Consider the following 22,850-nt stretch of genomic DNA (forward strand, 5'->3'; position numbering starts at 1 on the left):
ACCACTTCTATTGTTTTTAATAATATCGAAATAAGTAATGGATACATTTTAAGCGTCATGCTTTTTGATTTTTTTTTCCCAGTTCAACCACCATATTTCTAAAATGCAGTCAATCCTTTGACAACTATGATGCAGGAAATGGAACGGCTTGACCTGCCAACTGCGGCGAACACAAACCATGCATGAATGATGATGTCAGGGCTGCAGATGGGATGCTGTGCATCTTACATCCATGGCATGGACGTTGCAAATATGCATCACTTTTGAGTTGAGACAGGAGGCCGCCGCACTTTTGAGTCCTCAATTTTTTTGGGTAGGGCTGGGGGCCGCTTGGAAGAAAGTTTCCTATGCGAGGTGAATACTAGAGGCCCGGAGCGTTATTTTGGAGGAGAATTATGCAGAAGTGATTGGGTGGATTTTACAAGGGAGGCCGGAGATGCTTGACCATCCACTTCTAGAGGACATTCACCAGCTATTGAGGGAGTGTGATGCCTTTCAGGTTATGCACGTATTCCGGAAGACGAACAGAACTGCTGATTGAGCTACCTCCTTTGCTATTCATCATTCGGGAGATAATTTATGGACTAGCTTTATATCTGTTTCTCTATCTTTATGTAGCATTTTGGCCTTTGAGTTAGATGGCAATGCTCATGCACCGAAAAAAATATATGCATCACATGCACAGATCCCAACATCGCCATTCATGCATGGTTACATGTGCCATTACCTTAGATGCTTGCATTAGAAAGTGATGTATTGCAATAGTTGAGTAAATCTAATTTGGGAAGGATATATAGTTAATTCATTGCAGATGGACAAGTATAATATAGGGCTCGTTTCGTTCGCGGAAAAAGTAGAGAAGAAAGTGTGGCCAATAAAAAAGTAATGAGAAGCATCTTATTTGGTTGGAGTTTTTAAAAAAGAGAGATGGAAAAATTGTATTCTTATGGGAATATGACTCTCACATTTCATGGAAAAATCCTTCCCATGTGAAACATGGGAAAGTCTTTCCCATGTGAAACATGGAAAAGTTATTTTTTCATGAGCCGTGAATCACTCCATTTTTATTTGTTTCCAAAAAGGCCCTTCAGCATTAAAAAAGCATTAAAGATCTAGTTTTTATTTAGAGTATAATAGGAATTATACATAACTTTTCCAGAAAAGTAGATGGTCAACCAAACATAAGCACTTTGGAAATCTGTCACTTTCCTATGATCAACCAAACATGCCAAAAGTACTTTCATAGGCATCCTCTTCCTAAGAATCTAATTCTCAGGAATCATATTCCCAGAGGAAAAAATACTTTCCGCGAACCAAACGAACCCATATAGAGATCGTGAAACAAGCCCTCTTCCTCTTCAATATCTAGATTTAAAATTCTTAATAGAAGTCTGGATAGTACTACGAAGCAGCTCCATAGGAGTCTTATGCACTTGACCATCATGTTGAGGTAGATCCTCATAGTTCTCATAAATAAAGAGCTCGAAGCATTAGTAAATAATATTCCAAGAATTCTATATTTCCATCCTGTATATGAAATATGGTGTAATAAATAATGATGGAGGAATACCTTTGTTTTCAATCCTCCAAAAAAAGAGAGTAATATATAGAGCAGCAAAGTCTAGTACACATAGCTGCATGGAGCATTATAACTTATTTTTGTGACACAATCTACAGCCAAACATGATTTGTAGAAAATGAACTGATAATAGTTAAAATAAATTAAGTTGCCTCTTATGGTAAATCTAAATTGTGATGTTTGAGAATAATAGGTGGAGAAAATATCACCTAATTATTACAAACATTTCCATTCAACTGTTCAATAGACATAACATTCTTCTTTTATTGTTATCACTTAATGCAAAATTGGAACTCGGCCTTACTTCCAAACAAGTGGTTCCGAGTTCGAAACACGCGGGTGTCGATTAAATTGTGGAGACCAAATGCTTCATGCTCGGACATGGAGTTTGGAAACCCAACTCGATCAAAGTCATAAAAATAAAATTATGACCAACCAAAGTCAACCCAAATCGATCTGATCCGATCCGATCTAAACAAGGGAGGACCAGACCGGGTCATTCCGGTTCATGAAAGAGCACAACTACACAAGTCTCAGAGCAGGAGGGAAAACGGGCCGCGGGAGGATGTGATAGGATTTGAAATAAACCGCCGTGGTGGACCCGTAATTCAAAATAAAGGCGCATCATGGGCCGCCATTTCCCATCACCGCATAAAAATATCTATACGTAATCACTGATCCACCGTCCCCTTGTTAGGCAAATCATGTGGAGGGTGTTCGCATAGAACATTCTATGAGACTGTAGTGATAAGGAGACGAATTTTAGCCGACCGGCATCTCCCGAACCTATTCCCACGCTGCCGGTTAAGAGAAATAAACCCGCCACTACAGTCTAAAGCGATACCATCAGATTGCGTGCATACAAATTTCTAAAGCGATACACTATGGATGGACGAGATGTATGGAACTGAAACCACTGACGGCGGATCCATCTTCCGCATAGAAATTTCTACGGGAAAACTCCAAACCGCCGCTGTTTTCTTGTCCCCGAAGCCTTCTGGAAGCGACGAAGTCTTCGCAGCTCTCGCTTTTCTTCCTCTTCTTCCTCTCCTCCTTTGTACGTTCCTTCGAGAGAGACTGGGTTTGTGGTTTGGGCTTGGGAGATGACGACGATGGAGAGCTTGATCGGGCTCGTGAACCGGATCCAGAGGGCATGCACGGTGCTCGGTGACTTCGGCGGGGCCGACGGCGGCCCCACCCTGCCGACCCTCTGGGAGGAGCTCCCCTCCGTCGCCGTCGTTGGAGGACAGGTCTCCCTCCCTTCTTCTTTTCCTCTCCCTTTCTTTATACGTTTAGGCGTCTGTTGGTCTCCTTTGGTCTGCTGACTCTGTTCTTGTTGCGGTTGGAGAGCAGAGCTCGGGAAAATCTTCGGTCTTGGAGAGCATCGTTGGGAGGGATTTCCTCCCCCGTGGATCTGGTTTGGTTCTTGAGCTTTTGGTCCTTGTTTGTTTCCCTGTTTTTTGGTTTTTTTCTTTTTGGCGATTTTTGATTTATGTTTTGATGCTTTCTTTATTTCCTTTTTTTTATTTTGAAGGGATTGTGACGAGGAGGCCGCTCGTGCTACAGCTGCACAAGACGGAGGAAGGACGGCAAGAGTACGCTGAATTCCTGCACTTGCCAAGGAGGAGATTTACCGACTTTGGTGTGTTATTCTCCTCATCAAGAAGTTTCTTTTTTTTTTATCTCTCGTTTTTTTAATTATTTCGTTCTAAATTTTTATTTAAATCATTATTTTAGAGAATCTAGGGCTTTGTAGGACAACTTTCTTTTTGATTGTATTGCCATGCTGATGCATTTGATTGCTTTGTTAAAAGTAATTTGAATCGTGTGGGTTGTGAGTGGGGTCAAAATAGGGAATTGACAACAGTTGTTCGGAATTTTATTTAATACGAAGCAGCAAAGACTGTGTATATAAACCTTTTTATGGTTGTGATTTTCTTTTTTCATAGCTAAGACTAATATGTAGGGGAGAATCATGTAAGTTTTGAACCCAACTCTATCATATGTCATTACATTAGTTGTTTTTATATTCAAGAATATATAGGAACATGAATATCATGATGTTGTTCTCTCCCACTGAATGAAATAGATGTCTGAAATGGTTTATGTGGAAATGCTCTCTCTCTCTCTCTCTCTCTCTCTCTCTCTCTCTGCATCCTTTCCTAAAATCACGGTAAGCGGCCAAAAAGGTAAGATCCTATGAGATTATAGCCATTAGCCAATACTCTATAATCCAAGATCCTAACATATGGGATTATATGCAAGCGTACGGGTATGGTCAGCGGAACCATCCGGACCACTTGGTTTGAGGCGTACCGAGCCATATCGATGGCCGACCGGGACGATTCCGACGACCAAAACGAGAAAACGACGATGGAGGGAGAGAAGGAGAAGGAGAGAGAGGAAGAAAGAGAGAGCGGGGGAGGAAGGGAGAGGGAGAGGAAGAAAGAGAGAGGGAGGTGGAGGCCGGTTGTCGACTTCGCTTAAAAATAGCAAAAATAAGAAGGCCTCCCTCTGGTGCTCCTGTTTCGTTTGAAACAGGAGGACCGGAGGCGGATCCCCTCCTCTAGCCTTCCGCATGGCTCGCCGGCCTTCGCCACCCTCCTTCTCTCTCCTTCCCTCTCTCCCCCTTCTCTCTCTCTTCCTCTCTCCCGTTCTCCTTCTTCTCTTGCCTCCTTTACTATGTTGGAACAGGCTTGGCATAGAACGACATGGGGGTCGTATCGACCCGTGCTGCTGGGCAACCGGTCTAGGCCCCGGTTCTGATAGATTGTGCATATCTATTGTTGGTAGTTTTATTTGCAATTTTTTAAATACAGTTGTACATTGTCTTTTAATGATTTTATGCTATGATTAATTCTATGCAGCTCTTGTACGGAAAGAAATCCAGGATGAAACTGATAGAATGACTGGAAAAACAAAACAAATTTCCCCCGTTCCCATTCATCTTAGCATCTACTCACCTAATGGTATTTACTACTATCACCATCTTCCTTTATCTTATGTTATCATAGATGCTATGAGACGGATATTGTTTTAATTTTGTATTACAGGTGTTCCATTTTTTTTCAATCACTCAATATCTTTTGTCGTAACATATGATTACCTAAATAGAACAACACACGTTTTTCGAACGATGCCAACACCAAAAATTGAGTTAATATTCCCTGTCAAAGCTACTAAATTCTATATGAATCAATCCTCCTGACTTAATGTTAGTGTTTGGGAAACCAGTTGTAATGGAAAGTTTGCTAATACATCAGATATATCAAAGAAAATATTATAATATTTTAAAAATGCATGGAAGATTTTGTCAATTTATTCCCAATTTTAGACCTCTTTTTAACTTATGATGTTTTACATTTAAAAAAATTGTTCAACCTCATGATAAGCAAATATGAGAAGACACCAATAAGGGGCATCCAAAGGGTACAAATTATTCAACTTATTTCTCCTGTACAGTTATGTTGAAACTGTTTGTTATATTGTATGATTTTAGATTCCCTGCATTTTTGTATGATTTTTTTTTTTTTTTCTGTTTGCATCATGCATGTCTGTATGTCGGTGTGTGTTTCCAGCAAGTATTATAACAACCTTTAAAATGTTAGTAAATAACAAGAACTTGAGTAATTGTTCTTCACTCTCTCATTTTCCATCAGTTACCACAACCTGTTTGCTAATTGATTGAGCCATCTTTCATTATACCCAAACCATATGCAGCTTAACGCCTGAAATTGAACGAGAACTGTAGCCTCAATTGCACTATTATCCCGTGTTGGATTGCTTTATTTCATATAATTTTGTCATTAGTGAGTCCTTTCCATTGAAATGGACCATGTTTCTTAGATAAGGCTCCACAGAAAAAAGTAAATCTATTTTTGCCAATTTTTCATTTCTGTCTCTTATTTGGAAACAAATTTCTTGTCAACCCTGCGATAAGAAATAGCAGTAGATCATGACTGAGAAATGTGACCTTGAATAATTATGAAACTGTATAATAATGGGTTCTTGATCCAGCATGGTGATTTCTTTAACCCAGCAGAAGCTTGAGATGAAAAAAGTGAGAAAAGTAAAATCATAGTTTTATTTCCTGCATTTAAAGTGTCTCAAAATTAAAAATTCCCTGAAAAAATCATTTTTATCTTTTCTTAAAAATGCCCATAATAAAGGCTAGCTACTTGATGTATAAGGGAAGAAAAAACAGGTGAGGTCATATTGTATGCCTTGAGTTCGGATCCTCTCTGAAAGGTACAATCTACTTCAACAATTGTTCATTTATTGCTGGATGGTGGGTGAATGAATACGGCAGAAATGTTACATTCTTGCCCTGTCAATCTCCTGATGTTCCACAATTCATGGATGGTGGTGATTTGGGACTGTATCCAGTTCAGAGTTCAGACATGTAGTAGAGAGGATCCAGACTTGGATGCTTTCTGCATTCTCTATTCTCACAATCTCTTTGTTTTGGACAGTTATTTATGGGCCCCAATCACTAAGGTTTTGGCTGCATGAGACATGGTCAAACAACAGAAAAACTTTAAATTTGGTGCAATCCTACATTCGGAGATTGTCTAACCATCTGATACTAATCCTCCATCTTTTAAGCTTATAAACTTTGACACATAACCCCCCTATAAATCCTAAAATTTTAAATCTAAACTGCTACAAAGGAACAAAAAAAATAAGAAAACGAGTCTCAACTAATAATTTTGTTGCAAGGGATTCCTCCAAAACTTGCTATCTTCTTTAATAGTTGCAACTAATTCTCCAGTTTTCGCGCACGCCCTCTTCTCATATAATGCTTTATTTAGAAGTTTTACATTTATTAGTGACACCATTCATTGCTGTGTTCCTTTTGGCAGTTGTGAACTTAACATTGATTGATCTACCTGGTCTGACAAAGGTTGCTGTAGGTAGATATTTCACTCAAGCTTTGCGCATATACCCTTTGGTTTATTGTAGTATATAGCTTCATTTTGTTTGTTATTTAATATAATGATGCCTGTTTTTACAGAGGGGCAGCCCGATACTATTGTTGAAGATATTGACAATATGGTCCGATCATATGTAGAGAAGGTATTCAAGTTGGCAGGAAAGTGGATCTTTAAGTATTATTTTGATTGTTTGATTCTATAATCTGGTGAAATGGATGCCAATTATCTTGCCATTTCAGTACATGTCCTGTCTCAATATCTTCTCTATTAATAGTTTAAGTTATAAAGCTTTTTCTGTTTCTGACATTTGTTATTTAGTGATATCTCTTTTCTTTTAGGAACTTGTCAGTTCATCTCAGCAATGAGGTTTGTAATACTGTTGTTTAAACATCTATTGTTATTTTGAAACGAAATCCTTGGTCTTTTTAAAAGTTTATCTAGGTTGTTCATAGAGAAATATTCTGCTTCTATCGATGGATTATGATTGTGAATAAATTGCTTAGGTCAGATAATAGAAGCCAATTTTGCACGATCTACTTGGTTTCATATTCTCTCCAAATTAACCATCCAGTGGCATCATTTTTTTTCTACCTCTAGCCATTGGCCTTATACTCTTTTATGAAATATGGTGATGCTTATATGATCCCTTTTTTTTCTTGTAGATGTTGTATGATCTATTTTTTCCAGAACTTTATGTACTAAGTACCAGAAGCCATATTGTTGTTCTGAATTTTGATTTAGAAGTAAAGTTTTTAACTTTAAGGGGGAGCATGGTTAGGGCTTCCGAGAGATTTTCCTGTCTATATGCTTTATGCTTTGGCTGATATCATTGTTTTTGTACTGATTAAGAGAACCTTCTCTCTATTCTGACTCAGCATTTATACATGCTATCTATTATTATGTCTGTCTTTAATTAAATTCATTCTCAAAGTATACTATTTTTTTCAGCCTAACTGCATTATACTGGCCATATCTCCAGCCAATCAAGATATTGCGACTTCTGATGCAATGAAGCTTGCTAGAGAAGTTGATCCAACAGGTATGAGTTAGCAATAGCTTTTGAAATGGTAAAGTTAATATTAGTAGCTGTTGCAATTATAAAAATATCTTAGAAAGCATTTATTGCACCCATTTTTCCTTGTTGCAATGATGGTTTTATGAGTGTTGAAGCTGTGTATATTTTCATTTTCTACCCCTGTATGAGTGTCTGTTCTTTGAACTGTGATTAGGTGAAAGGACATTTGGGGTGTTGACAAAGCTAGATCTAATGGATCAGGGAACAAATGCTCTGGATGTAAGTTTCTGTTTTTTTTTTCTTCTTTTTTTTTGGAAAGGAAAAATTCCCCCTATATGATTGTGGTGAATTATGAAGACATAAGTATATACAGTTTTTGTATTTTTGTCTGTAGTGGTTTCTTTTTCATCATCATATATCTATGCATAATTTTATTTGAATCTAAAGCTAATTGCTAATACATTCATGGTGTTTATATAAGGTTCTTGAAGGAAGATCTTTTCGGTTGCAACAACCTTGGGTTGGCATTGTTAACCGTTCACAAGCAGATATAAACAGGAATGTTGACATGATTGCTGCCAGGCGAAAGGAGAGGGAGTACTTTGCAACTAGTCCCGACTATGCCCACTTAGCCGATAAGATGGGATCTGAGTATCTAGCTAAGCTTCTTTCAAGGGTAAAATATAATTCTTGTTCACAATTTAAGATAGCATTCACTTAAGTACTGTAGAAATACACTCACTGAAAAATGATGGTGACTGCATTCAGCATCTGGAGTCTGTTATTAGGGCTCGCATTCCAGGTATCACATCTTTGATCAATAAAACAATTGATGAACTTGAATCAGAGATGGAGCATCTGGGGAGACCTGTTGCTGTTGATTCAGGGGTAAGTTACTTGCATCTCATTCTCTTGTAAGAATTGGAAAGGAAAACAGTAATGTGCTTTTTTTATTATTGTTTTTTCAGGCACAGCTGTACACTATATTGGAACTCTGCCGTGCGTTTGACCGGATATTCAAAGAACATCTAGATGGAGGGTAAGTAGCTTTTATCTTCGCTATGATGATCAACAATGTTCTGACTTCCCTTCCCCTCTTAGTCCATTGCATGTATGTAGATAATATGCATTTTCAGGCTAACTTGGTTACTTCCAGTTGTGGGTATCTTTATGTCAAAGACTAGAAATATTCAAACATTAGGCATCTGGCACACTTGGAAGCTTCATGATACTACATAATTATGACACTTCTAAATGTTTTTATTGCTATTGATATGATTGATTAATCTTTGATGCCTCACCTGTGAGGAATCAACTATTGTTGTAACATTACATCAAGTGCATCATTTCTTTTATTAATATGTTGTTGGCCGTTAGTTGTTATAAATTTTGAAGTTAAACATGCACTGATGACCAATTGCATGTAGCTTTTTGCTTGTTGAATTGCCCCCTTGCTTCGTTTCTATATGCCTTCACCTCTAATAAATGGTAACTTTCATTGTTCTTATTTTAAATTTTCATTCTAAGCATATGATATTATGGAATATTTTGCTATTTAATAACAGGCGGCCTGGTGGTGATCGAATATATAGAATTTTCGACAATCAACTCCCTGCTGCTTTGAGGAAACTTCCCTTTGACCGGCATCTCTCTTTGCAAAATGTGAAGAAAGTCGTCTCCGAAGCAGATGGTTATCAGCCGCACTTGATTGCTCCAGAGCAAGGTTACCGTCGTCTTATCGAGGGTGCTCTCAATTATTTTAGAGGCCCGACTGAGGCAACAACAGATGCGGTAAGCTATCTTTTCCCATGTATTCTCTAAAGCATTTTTTTATTTGCCTCTCAACTTTTCTGCTTTGGTGTGGTTTTTTAAGGCCATAAGGGGCGTGAGCTTTCTTTCTTTCTTTTGTTTTTGCATTGGTAATCTAGAATTATAAATATTGTAGGTGCACCATGTTTTGAAGGAATTGGTGAGAAAGTCTGTAGGAGAGACAGAGGTAAGAGGTCAAGCAGTTAAAGATCTTCTGAAGTACTATCTATTTCTCTGAATGACCAAAGTCATGCTGATACATGTTTAATTAACAGGAGTTGAGAAGATTTCCTACTCTCCAAGCTGAATTAGCTGCTGCTGCATATGAAGCTTTGGAGAGATTTCGTGAAGATAGTCGAAAGACTGCTTTGCGGCTGGTTGACATGGAGGCATCATACTTGACAGTGGAATTCTTCCGGAAGCTTCCACAGGAGGTGGAAAAGGGAGGGAATCCTGCAGCCTCCACTATTGACCGATATAGCGAGGGGCATTTTAGGAGGATAGGATCGAATGTATCCTCGTATATAGGCATGGTGTCGGAAACACTCAAAAACTCCATCCCAAAGTCGGCAGTTTACTGCCAAGTTCGAGAAGCTAAGCGATCTTTGCTTGACCATTTCTATACCCAAGTTGGAAAAAAAGAGGTCTACCACCCCTTGGCAACCTAATTATGCTGTGTATTTTATTTCTTTTTTTTCCTAATTAAGTTTGGGATTTTAATGATTTTTCTCCCTGCTATGCAGGGAAAGGAGCTTGCTAAGCTTTTGGATGAGGATCCATCGTTGATGGAGCATAGACAACAATGTGCTAAGAAGCTTGAACTGTACCGAGCTGCAAGGGAAGAAATCGACTCAGTTTCATGGAGCAGATGAGGTTAGGCTAATACACAACCATGGCACCACGTATTATATTGACACAGTTTCATTGTTGATTCATGTATCTATTGAGTGCTTATTTATCATTTTACTAGCATATTTCGTTCATCACCTTTCCCTAATTTTATTGTGCATATTCAGTCACACTCGATAATCGATCATAGTTTTGGAGTAGCTATATCCATCTGTCTCTATGACTGGAATTTGTATTATTTGATATTCTATCATAATACATAGTTTTGGGTTTTTATTATCTGTACATGTTGTGCAAGGCTCTTTTTTTCTTTTCCCACTTGGTTCTGCATTTGATATGTTAGGTGGCTCAAGAAATTGCCGTTGAAGCTTAAGTGTGCCTAGACGACCACGTATCATCTCACATAGACAGCCTATATTGGAATCTCGAAGCACACTTGTTCCCCCATCTCGGAGGCCCCATGCAAACCTTATCCTTTAAGTGGCTCTTTGGTCACGATCACGCCTTCTCCGGCCATCGACTGTTAGTTCCAGCAAGAGGGGCCTACCACCCTGTTTAAGCCGGATGCCAATAACTAGATGAACTGAGATCTTCGTTTATCTCAGCCAAGGTGGGATGTCGACAAAATCTTAGGAAAATTTAGAGATATTTTGAGATCTAGTTGATAATAAAGGAAGTAAGATATTTAAATCTCATCTATTAGGTAAACTCAGATTAATTATTATCTTAAAATATTAAACTAAAATAGTAATAATTAAGAAGTAATTTAAAATTCCAAAAGATTCGGCTTGTTTTCAGAATTTTAAAAATTAGCTATTATTTTCTATTCAATCAGTAACCACTTCAGTCCTTCCCATTGGACTCAGCTGTTGGAACAGAGCATGACAGTGAAGGAATATCTCCATCTTTTCTAATCCTGCCATCCTGACTTTAAGCAAGAAACCAACTCCTGCAGTTTTGAATCTTAAGGTTGGGGTCTCACTGAGGCAGTCCAATGGAAAAGGAGAGGTTGGAGTGAGTTGACCGAAGTGTCAATACTTCAGCAGGCTGGACTTTTATTCTGAGCATGTGCTTCCATTTGTGTCCTCCTAACAAATTCATCGGCAAGGCCGATTGTAATTGTGTGGAGTTGCAGCAACAGCATTGGAGTATTTCTTCATTCCCGACCTTCGAAGTTGCCATCGTTTCATCTGGTTTCTCTCAGTCCCTCTACTAGAATATTTCTTGATATGTAAGTCTGCAATCAGCTCAAACATCTGAACTAATTACAGGATCTGGAAGCTGCAATTAGCTCAAACTCCCGGTCGTACACATAGATTCCTCCATCACGAGCATGTCTTCACTATTGTTTCATGCTACACCAATAGTAGTTGGCAACCATTCTCAGTACATTGAAATCAAGTCAGAGAGAAGCTGACTCTGAAAAAATAGCGTAAGAGACTCCAGAGAACAAGACTGTTAGATACCTCAACCAGCATCGTCTAATTGTTCGAGTGCTTTAATAATCCTTGGCCAATGAACTTAGTGTTCCATTTTTGATCCCGTATGGACTCATGTTTAAGTCTTACCCCTCTCTTCTCTTGCACATGGCTGTCACAATTTAGTTGGCAGAATTTCATCCTTGATAGATTCAATAATCCAAGTTATTTCCACCACATTTGTTTGCATATGCTTTAACCATCTTTGTTTCCCAAAATCATAAATTGACTACTGGCAATATCAGCCAAAGAGACATGAGCTTCAGAGTTCAACCAACTCATTAAGTGCACCATGTACAAATGTCTGCCTATTCTGGTGTCATATTTGGGGACCAGAACAAATATAAATGAATGCCACCCTTTATATTCTCAAACAATCAATTCACGTCCCTTGTTAATTGCTTTCCACTAAGACTGTTTTCCCGAGATCCCGATTCAGTACTGCATGATATCCAAATAAGGAATACATACCAAAGAGAATTGTAACATTAACTCAAATGATGATTATAACCCCATTTCACTGTTTTTTATTGATCACTGTTCTCAAAAGATTGGTAAGTAATGGAACAACATTTCGGATATTACATCCACTACGATCTGTTTAAGTAAAATCAAGTGGATGACTGCAGGTTTCTTGATCATTTGTGGTGCAAGAGGACCTCATCAGTACGAAATGACCTTAGAATTCCAAAAGGAATATGCATATGTTTGTATAAAGTTGCCGCAAACAAATAAAAATCTCCTGTTGGATTGCTATTATTTCCCCCTTATTTCACATCATTCCCAGCATCTAATGAAGAACGAATCCACCTCAGACATCAGCCTTCTTCAATGTGGCTTCAGCTTTCTCTAGATCTTCCAATGCCTTCCAAAGCTTCGGATCATTGTAATCCTTTATAAGCAAACTGGCTCCTGCATCCTTAAGTGATTTTTCAGGATTTCTTGTCATGACTCCAACTACAGGCATGCCTGCTGCCACACCAGCTTTTATTCCTGATGCAGAATCCTTAAGAAACAAGGAGCGAAAATGTGAAAAATTAGGTGACCTTACTGAGAAAAACATAGAAAAAGATGTCTTGAATGATATGGTTTAGATAAGAAAACCAACATCAAACACCAATGAGTGCTCAGGAGATGCATTGAGCAGGTTGAGAGCCTTCAGGTAAGGATCAGGAAATGGTTTAGCCCTCTCGCATTCGCTCCCAATTACCATATGCTGGAAGAAGTCAGACAGGCCAAGAATCGAAATCATAAGCTCAGCATTAGGCCTTGGAGCATTAGTCACGGCTGCACGCTTTAAGCCTCGATCCTCGGTCCATTTTCGTAGCTTGTAGAGACCATCTATTGCCTCCAACTGTTTAGATGCCAACCTGTAAATTCAATGTTGCAATGCTTCTCCCTCAAAATGATGTTATGTACTGCAGAAAGAGGAATGGAGTAATTTTAAAGGGACAGCTAGAAAATATACTTCCGAAACCTAGCTTCCTTATCATCAATGAATTTCATAGCCTTTTCGCGATCCCAGTCAGGAAATAAAGTGTTGGCGATGTCCTCACTGTTCTTGCCAGCAACTTTCTCAATAAAGTCCTCCTCAGTTATGGGGACACTATTATTGTAACCAATCTGTGAACAATAATTCATGCCAGCAACTAGTTTCACATAACTGGCCTAATAATGGTCAGGAAAAGCACAAGCAAAGGACTGCCATGATCCATGTGAAAGAACCCATACCTCTAGCAGCATTTCGCGGAAAGCATAGTAATGCATTGGATCTGAATCACACAGTGTTCCATCAACATCAAACAGAATTGCTTCAAGGGGAGCAAGTCTAGAGATAGAACTGCAACAAAGTCCAGCTCCAAGTCAGTGCTATCCAAAAAGAGGACTGTTCCTTTTGTGTTTTCTTGCTTTGTTGTGCGTGTGTTTTTGCGGCAAAGAAGGAAGTGGGGGGGGGGGGGGGGGGGGGGGTGGCGGCTTCTGAAGATAAAGAAAAGAATGTTTGCTAATAGCATAGCCGTCTGTAATGTAAATGTTTGCTAATGCCACTAGAATTTGAAACTACAACAAGCAATAAGAAGGATATTGTGAAAACACTAGATTGACAGAGATTAACCTCAATAAAACTAATTAATATGCTCTTAGAAAAGTGTTAATTAAAAGAAATAAAATTAGGATTTAACATTGAACTTTGGCTTCTTTCCCACAGCCAGTAGTCGGACAGACAAGAAAGCTCCACTTTCTTGATTCTTACAATTATCCAAGCCCCACTCTATACTACGATCTTCGACAGCTTTGTTCACATGCCTTTTTTCATAAAAATATTTTAATTGAGTCTTTAGCATTCTATTCTCTACTAATTTAACTCATAGACTTCCAGTAATGTTCCCATTTCTAAGTTTTTCCTTTCTTATTTATCCATCTGAGTTACATGGCCTGACAATAGATTTCGGCCAAAGGTACGAAGGAGTGGAGGAATCTTAATGGAAATCATCCCTGGATCACAATTTTGAATTTCATGAAGTTGTCTATATTGTGAACATGGTCTGTTATTGCTATTATCTAGATTCCAGATGGTACTAAACTGACGGAGCACATTCAGATCATATCAACAAACATATGCAATAGAAACATGAAAGTACACACAGACTATACTTCAAACATCCTAATATCCAGCATAAAAGCAGGTTATCATCAATCCTACCCGTCCCCCCATGTTTCTATTGATATCTCCCAGTGGAATATATGAAAAGCTGATCTCCTATCAAGCAAAAAACACAATTGAAACATAAAACTATATCTTGGCCCTTGGCATAGTTAGCTGCCATAACAAACAGACCAGAGAAATAATATCATGAAAGTCAAGATTGTTTTAATTGATGGTTTATTGACACTGGTTATGTCTCACTTATTCTATGGATGAACTTTTCAAAGTAGTATTGCAGCTGTGTTTAAAATACAGCTGTGCGTGTGTGCTTGTGAGCATCTCTCAGTCTCGGTTTGTGTACGGCTAAGGATGTAAATTGGCCAGCCTGTGCAATATGTACAGATCATCAGCCAAGTCTTGTTGAAGATTTTGCAAATTTACAGCCCATGCCTGGCCCATTTGCATCCATACGTGTGACCATCCAGAATCTTCAACCTGCCTACAGACTGCACTCAAGCAGTTAATATGGGTGAGCATCCAAAACACTTAACCTACATACACGCTGAACACAACTGCAGCACTTAAACACTGCCAAACTGCACTAGATTTATGCACCAAACAACATTTTAGAGATGTGCATCAAGCACACTACAAACTGCACTCACTGCAGTATCTGCTTTATGACTTGAAAATACCACAAACCCCCTCCTAGGGAATTAAAGCACATCATCCGTTCTAGGAGTCACGTGCCAAACCAACTCAGCTAGAAGAAGTGGACCTGATGCAAGTTTTATTAAACTTATATAATTGCAATAAGAATACTCCTAGTCTTGTACACGAATGTCATGCTATGTTTATCTTTAGAATTCAACTAAAATCAATTCTCACTAAAAAGAGAATGATACATAAATAAGTAGGAGGACTCAATTTGTTTAGTAACTGTTAGTTTACCTTCCAGTATCTGCTGGCAGATCAACTGAATCCTCCAAAAGTATGAAGCTATTCAACAAGACAGGATTAAAATTTTATCGTAAATAATTTCCATATGATTGAAATAAGCTTGTTGGTTCATTAATAGAGGAAGCAACAGGTAGTATTCTCTAGATAACAAATGCTGAAACATTCCAGAAGCATTGCCTTAAAGAAATAATCCTCAATATTGCAACTGGAAAATAGTATGGCCTAGCAGAGCATTTTTCTTGCAGGATAATACTTTTTCAGGGAGCTGAAGTACCTAATTATTTACAACAACTTAGACATGATTAGTGGTGGAATATAGCGTTGCTAGTGAAGCACTGTGTATGTCTTTGTTGCTTTTTATTTATAGGATGATCTTTAGAAGTGTAGTTCGATAAACCAGTTGGTCAGTAAACCCACTTCTCTAATTTAAATTTATTATGCCATTTTTTAAGCCTTAAAATAATTAGTCACCATGATACCAAAATTATAACCTGTCGAAGCATTTAGAAAAACTAAATGACTTTTATTGAATTCATGAAGGAGCATGAAATTTTATTTCATTATATGAAATAGGTACACAATGTTGTTGAAGACATGTCTTAATTTAAAAAGCCTAGAACACCTAAAGCACATCAAATGGTGAAAAGGAAGCGTAAGGAAGGATGCTTTATAGAGCCTATACTATAAAGTTTCATGGTCTATGAACTCATTTTAACCAAGTTTATTCAAACTGGGACTATCCAAATGCATAGCAGATTAATTTTTAATGGCCATAGTTACCAGGATTTCAACCTCTGCAATCACATCATGTATAAAATAGATTCATTATTCCATCTTCTAGAGTTAATACAAAATCAAGGAAGTGGCACGTTTGCTTACAATATACTATCCGCCGATGGCTACCTCGGATACCTTCTATTTGCTTAAAGGGTAGCCGTAGAAGTCCAATACATATTCCTAGGTTAGACTAGAGAATGTTAGCATACACACTAGTTGACAACAAGAAAAGTCTCAAGTCTTGACTGTAAGTTTTGCATTCTCCTCAGGTCAATCATGAATTTTTTTCCCCCTCTAACTGGCAAATATATGAATCATCCCTACTAGAACTGTATAAAACATCCGTTTCAGCACAAAAAAAAAAAAAAAAAAAAATCACTAATTTCCATTTCAAAATCCCTTTCCTTGTAATAATGTGTCTCCAATAAAGCTTTTGCTTCTGAAGGAGACCTTCCAATTTGTCCATTTCATCGAGATGCTAAGGACGCTTGAGAACATCTCTCTACATACCTTTTAAGGTTTTCGAATTAACCTAATTATTATGGTGCTGATTTTTCCCATCCATGAAACAAAAAGCTAAAAAGTTTCATTGGAGTTAGTATCATATTCGACTTTAGGGGGTTAAGAGTTTTTTTTTCCAACGAAGTCCTTTTAAATCCATGCGATAACACCAATACAGCCTAAGCTATTACATCCCAAATTCTTGTCGCCGAGAATTTGGTCCCCTTCAACATCTTATTCTAAGTCCTCAAAAAGCTTCATCTATAAAGTTGCTCCTATAAATTACATATATTTATAGCGTCTTAAGATCTATTTATAAATATTCCAGACGAAAGCCCAAAACAGGCAATTATTCTCCCAAAAACCAAGTGGATTTGGAGTCTTCCTGTTCCCAAAATCAACAACGAGGGTACGATCAATCAAAATTCGAAGCAAAAAAAAGGAGGAGATTTCGTCCAACTCCCAAGAGTAAAAGAACAAAATTCGAAGCAAAATACCTCTCCGCGGCGTGGGAATTTGTCAAATCCGACATCTTCTCGTCAAAATCGATAAACTCAAATCCGCCGTGCTCTTTTCTTCTGATATAAGCGTAAGATGGCGAGTGGCGCCCGGAGGAGAGAGAGAGAGAGAGAGACGGCAAGAGTGAAGAAGGAAAGGAGAAGCAAATTTATAGGAGATGGGTCCGAACTCTCTCTCTCTCTCTCACTCTGCGAGGATTCCAACTCAAACTACTCGTACCCCAGAATTTACCCAGCATACTAAACCCATTTCTAGTGCGACTTTAGTGCGGTACCTTATTCACAAAAAATGCCGGCTTCTTACATTGCTGGGGAATTTCTTGGGTCCACGTAGTGTCTTATATGGGAATGCAAAACGACCTGACCCAGTGGAAGTAATTGGTGATTCCACTGGTGATCTATGTAATGATTCTTACATATCAACTGCAATTGATAGTATATATATGAGGTGTAGATGAGTGTCACCTGAGAACTAAGCCATCATGGATGAAAGCCGTATTGGAGAGGGAATGAAGTGGTGCCGGAAAGCATTTCTTTCCTTCCATTACCGCATTTGTCACTCTTTAGGCATCCTATGCCAACAAAACTCCTATTGTTTTGATGGAACCCTTGGAAGGAATTTATGCCGAGGTTGTTTTCATCCATGAATTAAAGAAAGGAATTAAGACGGCCACGTTCAAGAAATAATGTAATCCATCCTAATTACCGAAATTGGTTCAATTTCCTCTTTGTTCCTATCTTGTATGCAAAGCCTTAATCCTACTTTCTTACTGTTTGGTCTCCACTTGTGAACTTTAGGGTCCCTATTTAAAAGTTTCCAAGCCGCAGATTTGTGCCTTGATGCCTATCTCCTTCTAGAGCATGTCTTTTATTTTTTGGCTTCTTCTCGTATGCATGTCAAGGATTTATGATTTGAGAAATTTTCAATTTTGCATGTAAATTTTAGGATTGATCCTAGGGATCAATTTATTATTTCTTTTCATCTTTGTATCAATCTAGTTGTAGCCTCTTATATATTCTCAACTATAGATATATATGATGATCACCTAATTGAGGTAGGAGAGTTTTTCATAACATTTTTCTTTTCCCATAGTTTTAATGGAAAAGGGGGAGAGAGAACCCAAAAACAATAGGGGAAGAAAGTATTTTCAAATGGGCAGACTAAAAATATAGATTTTTGAAAAAAAAAAAAGAGAAGAAGATAAAGTATTAATATCATCTTAGCCAATATCTAGGTTTAAATCTGCCATTGGTCACTGCTTAAACTGATAAAAAGCAATGTCCAATAAAGATAGAGATTAGGCTGGAGTCTGGTGAACGGCTCACATACCTTGGTATAGAGCGGCTATGAAGCTGTGAAGAGGATTTGATTTGCTGGTTTATCTTGCTTGATCGCTGCTCGATGTCGTAGATGATAGCCATAAACATGATGAAGCCTATGATAAAAATGTAGAGAGACCTCATACCGGAGAGAAGCAGGGGTAGGAGAAACTTGCTGTAACTTTTGGAGACAGGCAAAAAAACCTTTTGTTTGGGTCATCTTGTGATCAAAATTTTATGCCCTTCTACAAAGGATAGTGTCCCCAACTCTCATGGTGGGATGAATGGGAGTGACTATTCAATGAACGGATATCCCTTAAGTTTCTCTTTTTTGGTAGGTGAATAAATGCTCAAAAAGACCATTATACTTGTTTTGAAGCAACATCAGCAACGGAGGAAGGTTTCAGTGCAATCCGTTACAGACTTACAGTAATTGATTTTTTTTTGGGTGCAACGAACGGCCATATCAAAGTGGATTCTTTTCTTTTCTTCTCTCTCTCTCTCTCTCTCTCTCTCTCTCTCTCTCTCTCTCTCTCTCTCTCTCTCTCTCTCTCTCTTTTTGGGGTAAGGTATAGAAATCAGAGTGAGGCTTGGCTTTGTATCCTCTCTTCTTATGGACACTCGCAATGTATAGTGGAGTGGCCAAGATGGCTAGCATTTGATGGACGGAAACGTGCGAGGGTGCATTATCTCAGCAAATGCGACATGCATGAGAGAAAGATAGATGGCTAAGGTTTCATCTACATAGTGGATGTGAATTGATTTAGTTGATAAAGTGGCTTGGAGACATTCTTTACCATTTATTATCTCAAGCAATTACTTCCCGTTATCAAAAAAAATCCATTTAAAGAAAAATTTTCTAATCACATAATCCTTATTACTGATCTAATTAATCCATGGTCTTCTATATTTCACACCGCAAAACTCCAAACCGACTCAATCTGGCTACCATTATGAGTATTGTTAACTTGATTCTAACATGAAACCAAAGAACCACCATATATGCTTACAAAACTATCATGACTTCAAGTAAACGGAGCTCGGGTTAACTCGCATAAAAATCTAGCCTTTTCAAGATTGATGTCGAGGCCAATCATGTCTAAATGCTTCATAACCTAGACTAGGTGTATTATAGGTTTCAGATGAATATTTACACAAACCTTGCCAAATCAAGAATCGAGCTAAGTTCAGATTCAAGTATGATATCAGATCTAAGTTGAATAATGTATGAACCAACCTTGATTTAAGATTTCAAACTTATATGCACAAAAATATAGGTAAATCATACATTATTTGCTGATAAATTATCAGTTCTATATTTTAATCAAGTTGGGTGCATAAAAACCAAACATATCATAATTATAAGAATCTAGCATTTTCTCAACTATTTTAGGTTGGTCATATGGATTCTCATCCCTAAATTATTTTTTTTAAAGTCATCTCTGATATTATTTCAAGTTTCATCATATCCTTAGTCACAACCTTCGTCCATATCATTTTAGATCTTTCACTCTTTTTTTTATCACTCTTTTTTTTTTATCGCCAGGCACCAAAAAAACCTCTTTTTATTAGAGCCTTCCTGGATCTTCAATATGTTGGAAATTTTTATTTTTTAAAAGAAATAAATTTTTAAATAGAATTTTAATTCTTTCCCTTTTTAAATGATTCAAAATTTTAAAATTGGATTCTTAATAGTCCCATATTGGATGATTAAATGCAAGTACTCTTGTATTATACATATGTTGTTCATTAAAGCCCAAGTTGAATGATGGTGGACTGGTGACCCACACGCATGCTTGTGCTCGGCTCGGCTTGCCATGTCATGCATGTACGCATGGCATGGTGAGGTGAGGTGTGGTACGCATGGCATGGCATGGCATGGCATGGTGGGGTGAGGTGTGATGTGGTATGCACCATGAGTTTATGCACGCATGATTAACACATTTTGCCACGCCCCAAATTTAAATTTACAACTTGAATTTGATTTGATTTGTAACGTAAGCATTACATATCAAGTTTAATGTCAAATTTGACTTTAATTGCTTACTCTCGGCTAACTTGCACTCACCATAATGCATGCATTATGGATATTATCGCATATGTGCTGGCAGGTCTTTATGAGACATCAATGCTAGTAGGCCATTAAGGTCTTTATTGTGAGAGTTGTTAAGACCTTTATGAGCCTCTTAAGGTCTTTATTGTGAGAGCCTTTAAGGCCCTGTTTGGGGGAGCTTTTGGAGGGACAGAAAGCACTTTCTGGCCCTCCAAAAGTACTTTTAGATGAAAAACTGTGTTTGGTAAATTTTTCAAAAAGCTGTTTCAGCTTTTGCGGGAAGCTGAAAACAGCTTTTGGGAGGAAGCTCCAATTTGGAGCTTTTGGGAGGAAGCTGTTTCAGCTTTTTCGGAAAGCTATATTTTTGACAAAAATGCCTATATTAAAATAACATAATTACACAGTTTGTCCCTTTATAAACATAAAAATCTGTTGGAGCCAAGAACCCTAACCGTCAGACTCCCTTTCGTAAGAAAATGTATTTTTCTTTTCAATTTTTGTATGCATCTCTTGAACCACATTTTAGAAGAAAAAAATTTTAATCTTTTTCCATACCTTCCAAAATCAATCTATTATTATTTTTTATTATCAATCTCGCGGCCCACGCTGAGGTCCTCCTCGAGCGTGGACCACGAAGAAGAGCCCCTGGACCGCAGAAAATTATTTTATGAAAAATTATGGGAAATTATTATGGAAAATTATTTTATACTAATAATTATAATATTTTATACCTTTACTTTTGTATTATACTATAAATATAACATCATATTATATTATATCATAATACATTAATATGTTATGTTAAATAATTTAATATTATGTTATATTATGAAAAATTAATTTATACTAATAATTATAATATTTTATACCTTTATTTTTGTATTATACTATAAATATAATATCATATTATATTATATCATAATACATTAATATGTTATGTTAAATAATTTAATATTATGTTATATTATGAAAAATTAATTTATACTAATAATTATAATATTTTATACATTTATTATTGTATTATACTATAAATATTATATTATATTACATTACATTATAATACATTAATATGTTATTTTAAATAATTTAATATTATGTTATATTATGAAAAATTAATTTATAATAATAATTATAATATTTTATACCTTTATTATTGTATTATACTATAAATATGGTATTATATTACATTACATTATAATACATTAATATGTTATTTTAAATAATTTCATATTATGTTATATTATGAGAAATTAATTTATACTAATAATTATAATATTTTATACTTTTATTATTGTATTATACTAGAAATATAATATATATTACATTATATCATAATACATTAATATGTTATGTTAAATAATTTAATATTATGTTATATTATCAAATATTAATTTACTCTAATAATTTAATATTAATGCTATATTAACATAATATTATTTTATATTACAATAATATTATACTATATCGTATATTTATGTATTAATTTATGTTATGTTTTATTATGTTCTGTTGTATAATACTATGCAATGTCCTTTATGGTATTTTTGTCATACAAAAGTACTTTCTCAGTTTGTTTACCAAACACAAAACAAAGTACCACAACACTTTACGAATGTAGTTACCAAACAGCAAACAGCTTTTTATAACAGCTCTACTTCAGACAGCTCTACTTCCAACAGCTCTACTTCCAACAGCTCTACTGCCAACAGCTCCCCCAAACAGGGCCTAAGACCTTTATGGGTATCTCTAATAGTTACTTAGATCGAGCCTACAAAAAGGTTTTAGGTTCTTGTAAACACATCTAAATCTACATTAGGTCTCGTGTTGTTACTCTGAAAAAGCTCCCTTCATATTCATTTCCTTTAAATTTCACTTCAATTTTTTGGCCAAAATTTCAACTTTATAAATCATTTCTTTACAATTCTTTTGGGCAATTGAAGAAGAGTCGAGTGGGTGAAGCCTCCCAAGAGATCATGCTTATGATTGGAGGATTTGGGCTGAGCCTGGGTCTATTGTACCTTAGAGACAAACTCGCCATAGATCTATATGAGGAGTGAATTTTGTCCCTAGGGTCGTATTTTCATATGCCTTAATCCAAGCACACATTCTTTCTTTTGATTTTAACAAATTATATCTTATATTTTTAAAATTATTAACTTTTGCATCTATTAACAATTTTGGGGAACCATACTTCCAGCACATTATACATATGTATACCATCTCAATTGGTTTTCCATCATTTTATTTTGAATTTGTCTGATATTTTTTATTTCGTGCAACCCCTACAACTCTTTTAATATAGTCATTTAGTATTTTGCCCTTTTTAGGTTTACTAAAGATCCATTTTACTATTTTTACTTCGGCTATACTCAACCTGTTTATACTTTGTTTATTGCCTTAAGCTATACAACAT

At 36.7% G+C, this 22,850-nt stretch overlaps 2 protein-coding genes across 4 annotated transcripts; one reads left to right on the top strand and one right to left on the bottom strand.

The window, feature by feature from the left end:
• Window positions 1–2,557: 2,557 nt before the first annotated feature.
• On the top strand, window positions 2,558–10,471 carry LOC103706402 (dynamin-related protein 1E). The gene is made up of 15 exons (XM_008790490.4): window positions 2,558–2,829; window positions 2,933–2,996; window positions 3,114–3,221; window positions 4,447–4,548; window positions 6,442–6,492; window positions 6,594–6,655; window positions 7,462–7,552; window positions 7,743–7,807; window positions 8,010–8,204; window positions 8,297–8,416; window positions 8,497–8,567; window positions 9,094–9,319; window positions 9,474–9,524; window positions 9,613–9,981; window positions 10,081–10,471. The coding sequence occupies exons 1-15, from the start codon at window positions 2,683–2,685 to the stop codon at window positions 10,207–10,209; spliced, it is 1,851 nt and encodes a 616-aa protein (XP_008788712.2). The 5' UTR covers window positions 2,558–2,682; the 3' UTR covers window positions 10,210–10,471.
• Window positions 10,472–12,162: 1,691 nt separating this feature from the next.
• LOC103706401 (haloacid dehalogenase-like hydrolase domain-containing protein Sgpp) lies at window positions 12,163–18,524 on the bottom strand. 3 transcript variants are annotated; one of them, XM_026804405.2, is made up of 6 exons: window positions 17,044–17,289; window positions 15,260–15,307; window positions 13,396–13,504; window positions 13,133–13,287; window positions 12,773–13,034; window positions 12,163–12,670 (listed from the first exon to the last, which is right to left on the bottom strand). In XM_026804405.2, exons 1-6 carry the CDS (start codon window positions 17,076–17,078, stop codon window positions 12,476–12,478), a joined length of 804 nt encoding a protein of 267 aa, XP_026660206.2. In that variant the 5' UTR covers window positions 17,079–17,289; the 3' UTR covers window positions 12,163–12,475. The 3 variants fall into 3 exon arrangements, with proteins under 3 accessions (XP_026660206.2, XP_038970814.1, XP_008788711.2); XM_039114886.1 differs by lacking the exons at window positions 15,260–15,307; window positions 17,044–17,289 and adding an exon at window positions 18,395–18,524; XM_008790489.3 differs by lacking the exon at window positions 15,260–15,307 and having other exon boundaries at window positions 17,044–17,285.
• Window positions 18,525–22,850: the final 4,326 nt, after the last annotated feature.

The sequence above is a fragment of the Phoenix dactylifera genome, chromosome 17 (assembly GCF_009389715.1).
Source record: "Phoenix dactylifera cultivar Barhee BC4 chromosome 17, palm_55x_up_171113_PBpolish2nd_filt_p, whole genome shotgun sequence".
In the NCBI taxonomy this organism is placed as follows: Eukaryota; Viridiplantae; Streptophyta; class Magnoliopsida; order Arecales; family Arecaceae; genus Phoenix; species Phoenix dactylifera.